Source organism: Pangasianodon hypophthalmus, chromosome 29 (genome assembly GCF_027358585.1).
Source record: "Pangasianodon hypophthalmus isolate fPanHyp1 chromosome 29, fPanHyp1.pri, whole genome shotgun sequence".
In the NCBI taxonomy this organism is placed as follows: Eukaryota; Metazoa; Chordata; class Actinopteri; order Siluriformes; family Pangasiidae; genus Pangasianodon; species Pangasianodon hypophthalmus.
The window spans coordinates 12440620-12449955 of NC_069738.1; the positions used below are offsets into that span (position 1 = coordinate 12440620).

Here is a 9336-nt window from a genome sequence, read left to right on the forward strand (position 1 = left end):
AGTCTTGTTTTTTTTTCTTACACAAATTTAAATGGTGGAAAAAAAGGGTATAAGAAAGAGACAAATTCTGCATACATATATATTTAATTAAAATATTAACAATTAAATAGGACAATAAAACAAAAAAAACCAAAAAGGCTCAATGAAAGAACAGAATCAGATGATAAGACCCTCCAAAAATGTATTTCAAAAACTAGACAGGTCCATTATCAGACAATTGAGAGCATGATGCATTATGTTCTGTAACCAAAGCAAAATCAATGGTATTTTTTTCTTTTTTCCATGGAATCCCTTCAGCATGAGAAGGAACTGACATGGCACGACAGAGCTTGAGCACTGACCAAAGCTTTAGCAACTCTAGTTGATCTGTTCTAAGCATTTTGTTTAAATCAATGCTGAAAAATATACAGAATAGATGCTAAATTCATAGATTGCTGATGGTGGAATTGTCAGCTGCTCCAAATGAAGACTGCACAAGATAGATTTGATTAGAGATTGGAGTTAATTAAATATTGATTACGCTGTCTCAGTGGAATTATTATTTAAATTAAGAACGTTAGTTTTGTTGCCTGCACCAAACAAAAGCTTTAAATCTCCATGTTGCCAAAACCTCTTTCTATAATTAAAAAAAAATAAAATAAAATGGCTAGATCTCTGAGGTCTCCTGTCGTAGCCTGGCTAGTGCAAGCAGTGGGTTATGCCATGCCATGTGCCCCAATCACCAACAAAAACCCTTGTGAAAACATTTGGTCCTGCATTGATGTAACTGGCAAGTCTTGGATATGGATGTGTTCTTGGCAAACAAAATGACAGTTACACACATTTTTTTAAAACACATACACACATTATACAGTATATCATGTATCAGTATATACTCAGCTTCAGCGTCGACAAAGGCTTGTGCCCTTTGAGCATTTCAAAAGTACTTTTTGTCCTTTATTTACTAGTTTAAGATCAGCACCATCAAGAAAGGCACATTCCACAGACAAGTCTCCTTTTATAGTGAATCTTCGCCTCTATGTGGATTAATAATAATAATAATAATAATGATAATAATAATAATAATAATAATAGCGTCCAAAAAAAAGGGTTTAGTTCAAATCATTCATCATAGTGGATACAACATTACACAAAACCGTATTATCTCCATTTTAGGATGGACCTTTAAAGGGCAGGTTTATAAGTCTGCTCATATATTTAAATTGAACAAAAAAAAGTGAAGTTATACAAAAGAAAGAATGTCTTGTTTAACATTAGCCACTTAAAACTACACCAATTCCATAGGACGACACGACAACGCGGAAAAAAAAAAAAACATTAAATTTAAAAGGAGAGAATAAACCTGGAGGTCAACAGTCTATTGCATTTTAACTGATTATTGTTAGACACTCACCGTTTAATATTAATGTTATTTTATATTCTTGTATCTCTCATAGACTTTTGTTAGCAAAAATAAGTGGTGTGCATTACACAGATCCATTCTTTAAATATACAAATATACCTCTGCTCTGAATTAAAAATGCTTTTGAGCCAAGGCATCCATAGTCCAGCATGGAGAGGAGGGGTGGGGCTTATTACGTCACAGTTTGTGCCCAACCTCTCCACCCTCACATGAAATGCCTCATTTACTGGGCCCTAGCAACTATATCCGTGGCAACTTGAGAAGATAAAACGTCTGTACTACAGAATGCTGTACCCCTACATGCACGGGATTACATGCCATATTCATCAAGCTCATTTTTCAAGTAAAAATCAAATGCTGGTAGTGCCAGAGAAGTACCAGGTACGTTCAAACGGACGGGAGATTTCACAGTGCCACGCACCGAAGTCATCCAAATCAGCCAAATGTGTGCTTCCCCATTAAGGCAAGATTGGCTGAATAAGCTCTTAATGGTGTAACGGTCTTGTCACATTTCACAAATGTCACACTTCTCTTATGAACCAACAAGTTATGCAGAGTGAAAAGGTGCAGGGATTTGCAAGTAGTGCAATGTGAGTAGCTTATCCTGCAACTGCAGAGATTTTATTTTCTATTGTGTCTAAGGAGCCAGCTGTTCAAAGGCCATCTCACCGGTTTTTGGAACTTGGAGGGTATATAAGATATAAACTGAGACACTTTAACACTTTCAAATATTAAAACTACAATCTCTGACTGAGACTGTTTTGATTTCAGTCCTTAACTAAGAAAACAATGGAAGATTAACTTCTTGTTAAACTATACGGTACAAGAAAACGCTCATTTTCTCTTTATTCTGAAGTTGTAGGCTGAACTGATGATTCAATTTTACTGTAAAATACTTCATGCTTATTAATCATATTCCCAATAAACTGTAATAAACAAACACTTGTACCAGAATGCAACCAATACACAGTTTGCTTTAGGTAACCCATTCTTTACATGGTTGGATAATTGTGATGTAAACTTTGCTTTTGATCGTGGACTCAAAAAGAGCCATCCGATCTGTTCTTCTGATATTCACTAAAGGGTTTTGAACATCTGGCTCTCGGATGTCATTTGTGTCGTTGACCATTCAGCAAGCATTTACCAAGCAGTTTAACTCGCTACAACTGTTCTTAATGCAATATCCCAACCTCTACAAGGCTTTCAAGCTAAGATTCAGCATCTAAGACAGAGCATGCAACTTTCAAAACACTCTATATATGCGTAAAGTGAAAAGAACATGGCAAGCTGTATAACAAAAACAGGGAATGGTGGACAAGGCTTTCCAATTCCCCAAATTACAGCACCGCACTTCTTAGCACCTGGGCAAAGAGCCCCAACTGAGAAAATAGAGTCATTTCAAACAATTAAGTGCAGTAATATTGTCATCATTCCTCTCACACTCTTTGTACCAACACAAATCTGTTTGTAGTATAACAGGGGTTTAGCAGCTACACTGGTTTGCATCTGTACGTGGCTTTGAGAATAAAGATGCAGTGGACAAAGCCAATGCTTGAGCACAAAAGAGGTCAAGTAGTAAACAGCCCTCAACCTTTAATGGGTCCAGAAAAAAAAACGTGCAGATGGCTATGCCGATCTATTCGAGGCACATTGCGTGATCTGCCTGGACTGCAGATTCATTACAACCTTGTTGAAAAGTGGCAAATGCTAGAGAATAGGCAAAAGCTTACCATCTTCCAAAGCTCAACAAATTAAAGATAAGATCAAAGAAATAAAAACTGCCAAGATCAATTTTTTTTGGTTGTATTGTATTATGGAACCAAAGTGCTTATTTACATCCGGAAGGACATTCAGCGGATTTATATTTGGAGAGCACGTGTGACAAAAACTGTATGACAGCCAGTTGCCACCAGATACACTACGTGGATTACAGTTTGTGAACACCTGACCATCACACCCATATGTGCTTGCTGAACATCCCATTCCAGGTTTAGTTCCCTCTTTGCTGTTATAATAAGCTCCACTCTTATGGGAAGGCTTTCCACTAGATTTTGGAGCGTGGCTGTGGGGATTTGTGTTCATTCAGCTACAAGAGCATTAGTGAGGTCAGGCGCTGATGTTGGGATGTCGAGGAGGTCTGGGGTTCAGTTGGTGTTGCAGTTCATCCCAAAGGTGTTCAGTGGGGTTGAGGTCAGGGCTCTGTGCAGGACACTCGAGTTCTTCCACTCCAACCTTCACACACCATGTCTTCATGGAGCTCGCTTTGTGCACAGGGGCATCGTCATGCTGGAACAGCTTTGGGTCCATTAGTGCCAGTGAAGGGAAATTGTAACGCTACAGCATCCAAAGACATTCTAGACAAGTGTGCTTCCAACATGGTGGCAAGAGTTTATGGAAGAACCATTACATGGGTGTGATAATCAGGTGTTCACAAACCTTTGGCCATATACTGGAGCATGTAACAAGCTGCATAACGCTATCTGGTGCCTACCATCTTTGATTTGCACTGTCAGAATTTTGGCCCAGCTATTAAAAAAAAAAATTCTTAAAAAGTAGACCAGAAGGGCCTGTAGCTGTATCACTTTTGGTAAATTCTTTGTGCACTCATCAGTGCGGCAGTATGTGCTTTCGTCCACTGGGGAGGAGAGAAAGCAAGAAAGAAATGCTCTTTGTTTCAAGACTCCAAAATGTTCAGAGTGCAGGGTAGTCTCTTCAGCTTACTCCTCTCTACCTTAGTTCCTTTGTTCATGCGTTTTAAAAATAAAGTCACTTCTAAAACACTGCTTTTCAACAACTGCAGTATGAGGTTTAACAGCATGAAAACCTTCGGATGGGCCGATGTTCATTAAGAATGTGTTTCCAGGCACTTTGTCTCAAATCCCTGTGAATACACAATTAACTCCCACAACACCCAACACATTTAACCCCTCCTTAATGCGTATAAAGTAACAACACTATAAGCTCTCTATATATTTGCAACCATGTGAAAAAAACCACCATCTTCTCTCCCTAACATCTGAAGTTCATTGAGAAAATGCTGTATTAGCAAAGGTGTGTCAACATACTTATTCAGTACCTGGCAAAGGCAACAACCACACACACACACACACGCACACACGCACCAATGATTGCACTTAAAGTGCACAAGAACAGTGACACACACCCACAACCACACACACCCACAGCGCAACCCTCTGAGGGGAAATTTTCTACCGACCTTGGGTCGGGTTTAACGGATGTTCAGCGGTTGTACTTTAGGTAATAAGAACTGCAGTTCTTAGCTAATGTATCACTCTGCTTATACAGGAGAGAAAAAAAAAAGGGACAATCTTGAACAGATACAAGACTGAGAGATGTTTTCCAGGCAGCGCACTGACGCACATGTCCAAGTCTTAGGACTGACGGCATAGGGTAACTCATTGAAGTTACTTCTGAACCTTGTTTAAAGTGCACACACACACACACACACAAATATGCAAGTGTACAAATGGTGGAAATGGAGACTGAGACAAAAAATGTCCCCCATCAAGTATTTCAGAGTAAGAGAATTATTAAGAAATGATCTGTCAAGATAACTGAGTTCATTATCAAAACTGTGCCAAGATCATGATATTTTATGAATATGGGCCAAGTCCCATAAATATTCTTACTGATTTGATTTCTTATTGATTTCATTAGTTGGAATAGAACACAGCGTCCTTTGGCAATGTCCTAGCATCACTCTATCTATCTTAATCCAAATTTATACAACAGTTAGTTCCACTAATTTGACTGAACAAGTGGCGTTCTGAGAGTGCTGATATTTACTACAACAGCACTGCGACGTCTCACTGTTTCTATCACTCCTATCCTATGATCTGTCTATCCAGCCGCGGCTTCGTTGGGAACTATTTTTGTTGACGGAGCGAAAAAAGAAAAAAAGAAAAAGAAATCAAAAAATAATCAAAACAACAAACCGCAACCCCAAAATATTTGGCCATATTGTGTCTGAAATGTCAGTTACTCGATAATAATTTTTTCTTTATAGAACTGTTGTATAAAAGCAATATCACACTTGCAATCGTGCTGTTGCACTGAATATCAGCATGGCTGCGATTACCGGCGGCGTATATCCCACAGCCGCGCTGATATTCAGTGCGATATTGCTTAATCACAGCATGGTAACGTTACTGTATGATCTTTAATACCACACCGCCCTCCAGTGGTGTTGCTCTCTTCTGTTTACGAGAGTGAAATTCTTTGACCGTTATGTCTGATATCAATTCCCCTAATTTCAGCTAATTTAATTTGATTTATAATCAAAGATGAAAAGATTTCCATGCGGATAAAAAGACAGACAGACACAGATAAACTCAATGCTAATAAATAAGTGTACAAATGCCATACCTTTCTCAGGACTCACAGATCTACACACGAAAAGGAAAGAAGTAGGCTCTTAGAAAAGCCTGGCTGTTTTTTTTTTAAACTATTCTATTGCATAACAGTGTTAATTCCCACCCTTCCCCTTTGTTGTAGTTGCGTTTGGTTCGTTTTAGCAGCAGAGCGGCCCGGGGCTTGTCGCTGACGCGACGGGGGAGTAGGCTTCAGTGCATGGTGTCATATGAGTGACAGGTGAGTGTGGGTGAGGAGGAGGGGCTAGGCAAAGTACATGGTCCTCAGAGTGTCGTGGTGAATCTGCACAGCTTTGGCCAGAGCTTGGGGGTCACGACCATTACTCTGTCCTGATACATGACTGCCCTCCGCACTGATAGACAGAGAGAGAGAAAGAGAGAGAGAGAGAGATAGAGAGAGGGAGAGAGAGAGATGAGAGATCAATAATGAGTAAATAAGGCCCATTAAAAAAAAAAAAAAAAAAAAAAAAAACACACAACTGTAATTACCTTCATTATTTAAAGAGTAACAAGTGACCATAATTTATTCTTTCCTAATATTTATTCATTGTAATGCTGTTCAGTCTTTTTCTTTTTGGTTTCGTTTCTACATTTCATTAATAAAAGTACTCTTCTTCTGGGCTGGCAATGGTTTTGTGCCAAAGCTTGTTAAAAAAAAATCCACTAGTAGCTCAGCTGTGAGCATATTATACATTTTAGAATCACTTCATTGGCTACTAGCTTCATTTACAGAAGATTTTAGCAGTTACTGAAGAGAAATAAATGAATGAATTCCCTGTATATAAACTGTACACTATATACAGAGGTTAAGCTACTACTGTTTATTTCTTACTTTTACCAAAGTGTTAGTCATCTGCTTGAATGGGGAGAAACCCATAAATCCTACCGTCTCTCCTCACTCAACCTGCACAAGCTCATGTTAAAATGAGAGGAAATTGTGCTGAGCAAATTTTACTGAGAAACTTTATTCATCTTGCCAGAGAAGCTGTCGTTTTTATTATTGTCGTTTCTATAAATAGATGATGGTGTGTAACATTATTTTTGCTGTGTACATGATTTATATTGCACCAGTTAAATTAAAAGATACTTTTACAGATATTTATTGTGTTCTTTCACGACATATACACTCACTGACCACTTTATTAGGAACACCTGTACCCATGTCTATTCATGCTATTATCCAATCATGTGGCGGAAGTGTAATACATATAATCCCAGCTCCCTAGAGTGTATTTTTCAAATTTGCAAAAAGGGCAGGGACTAACAGAATCCTCTTTAATCATACTTACACTCAGTGCTTCATGAATAAACATTTACATCCTACGTGATAAACGACCCCTTACCTGTCATGCTCCTTGTCGACCAGGTGGTAGCGAGCACGGAAGGCCACTAGGTGGGCATAGTAGGCAGGCGCTGGGATGGAGACGGAGCGTGTGCAGCGTACATATGTGTGGCACAGCTGGTAGGTGAGCAGCTGGAACTCATCGGCTGTGAAGCAGTTGTCATCCCACAGCACATGGTAGTGTGAGGGCCGGCTCGTGCCCTTGAGACACAGAACAAAACAGCAGCTTGGAGTTAAGGCTGTGATTCAAAAGACTGCTTGCTACTCATTATCACAATATAATTTGTTTCACAAACTATATATGCTGAAATTTAAGACATCTCTGTCCGTGCACTGATTTGTGGTTTGGTTTGGGTTTACTTATCCCCTTAGAAAAAAGTGTTAGTGCAAATCAGAACAAACTTATTCTTTATCTTCTAATGAAATACTTATAGCCTGTTGGGAGCTCTTGCAGGATGAGACTATATCTTTAATATTGTCTCTTACAGGATGACAATATATCTTTAATATCTTCAATAGAAAGTGCATGCATGCTTCCCCAGTGGGGGCGGGGATAAGGCGCATGTTCCCGCAGATAATGAATGGTCATTTTCAACCACCACGTTTGTTCTGGAAACACAGACCTTGATCTCATTCAGTGAAAAAAACCTTAAACTGGCAATTCCAGAAAAATGCAGGCTGGTAGAGAATGAGCAATCACAGCAGTGGGAACATATACCTTAACTCCGCCCCCAAAGTCTCATGAGCGAAATATAGTCCCTGATGAGCGAGGGGAAAGGAAGCGCACGTGTCTCAGTGCTCAGTGAACTCACGTGCTCTCATGCGAGACAGTTTCTGCGCATACTCGCAAAAACATTCATGACACCTTGTGTTCATTTTAAATGTCCATGCTCGCTGATACTGCTCTGCACGCTCAGGGTGGCTGCCCTCGCTCTCTCTAATAAAGACGCTATTTAAACACCATAGCTTTTGGACTGCCATGTTAGACAGCGGCCACCATCGCCACCATCATCACCATCATAATCATCATCATCATCAAAACACCTGAGCAAAGATCTTTATCTGAGCGAATATCTTTTGAAAGAATGGTATTCATCCATCCAAGACCGTTTCAGAGACTTGTAGAAGTTATTCTGGTGATTAATGGAGTCCCAACACTTTACTAAGAACTTTGGTTGTGAACTTTGTGTGTATACCTGTATTCCAGCATGACTGCAGAGGTAAAAGTCAAACTCATAGGGATGGGTGATGTCTGTGTCAACTGTAGTGCCGGCAGGAATGTTTCCACTCCGTCCAACCTGAGAAAGCAGGGTGCAGGGTAAGTAAAACGAAAGAAGAAAGAATTACATAACTGGCAGTAATATACATGGAAACGTGATATAAAAGCCCAACAATATTGCTCATTATTGCTTTTTCTCACCCTCTCGTTACGGTCAGCGCAGAAAAGGCGTGTGTGGTGGCGTTTTTGCACGACGATGTACGTGATGCCTGGTTGGTACTCTCTCTCCAGACTTATACAGGCTTCCCGAATGGCCAGCAGCTCATAATACAGCACCTGAATAACAGAGTCCATTTAGCATCATGCATTATTATCAATGTGAGCCACATCAGCATTTTCCTGTACTGCTCAGTCGTTTCACAAAACGGCACCTTCTGAAGACATTTACATTCCTGACTAAAAAAAAAATGTGCACACAATCGGAGGTCTGACCTGTCGGAACTGTCCCTCGGACACTCCGTCTCTGTAAAAGATGAGGCGTGTGGGTTTGTAGCGTGTGGATTTGTAGAACTGGATGAGCAGCTCTCGGACCATGGAGGCCAGGTCCTGGATGATCTCCTGCCTGGGCCTCTGCACACGCACCGTGGCACAGTAGCGGCTCGGGTGGGCGTCCATGCTGCCCACCACCTACACACACACACACACACACACACACACACACACACTTATTTATTTCCACTTAGCACCTAAATAGTGTACTTGTTAATGTATACAGGTTTGAATCTTCCACATTGTTTTTTAACTTGAAATGCCCACATACGAAACACAAACAGGAAGTAGAGAAGAAAATATAAAAAGTCTGATAAAAACAGATGTTTTGAAACAATGTCGTGACAGGTATACATTCCACTGTTTCCATGGCTACATTTTCTCACCGCAGCGATGGAGGGCTTCTTGCCATCTCCTGCAGGTGGATGAGTGA

At 40.0% G+C, this 9336-nt stretch overlaps 1 protein-coding gene across 3 annotated transcripts in view; it reads right to left on the reverse strand.

The window, feature by feature from the left end:
* Positions 1–65: 65 nt before the first annotated feature.
* ago3b (argonaute RISC catalytic component 3b) overlaps positions 66–9336 on the reverse strand; it is a 30064-nt gene continuing 20793 nt past the window's right edge. For all 3 annotated transcript variants that reach the window (XM_034301695.2, XM_034301694.2, XM_053231219.1), the window contains exons 14-19: positions 9290–9336; positions 8847–9041; positions 8556–8690; positions 8332–8433; positions 7137–7336; positions 66–6146 (exon numbers count right to left, since the gene is read on the reverse strand). The exon at positions 9290–9336 is cut by the window's right edge and continues 44 nt beyond it. In XM_034301695.2, coding sequence (XP_034157586.1) covers positions 6038–6146; positions 7137–7336; positions 8332–8433; positions 8556–8690; positions 8847–9041; positions 9290–9336 — 788 coding nt within the window. In that variant the 3' untranslated portion in view covers positions 66–6037. The remainder of the gene's footprint in view (positions 6147–7136; positions 7337–8331; positions 8434–8555; positions 8691–8846; positions 9042–9289) is intronic.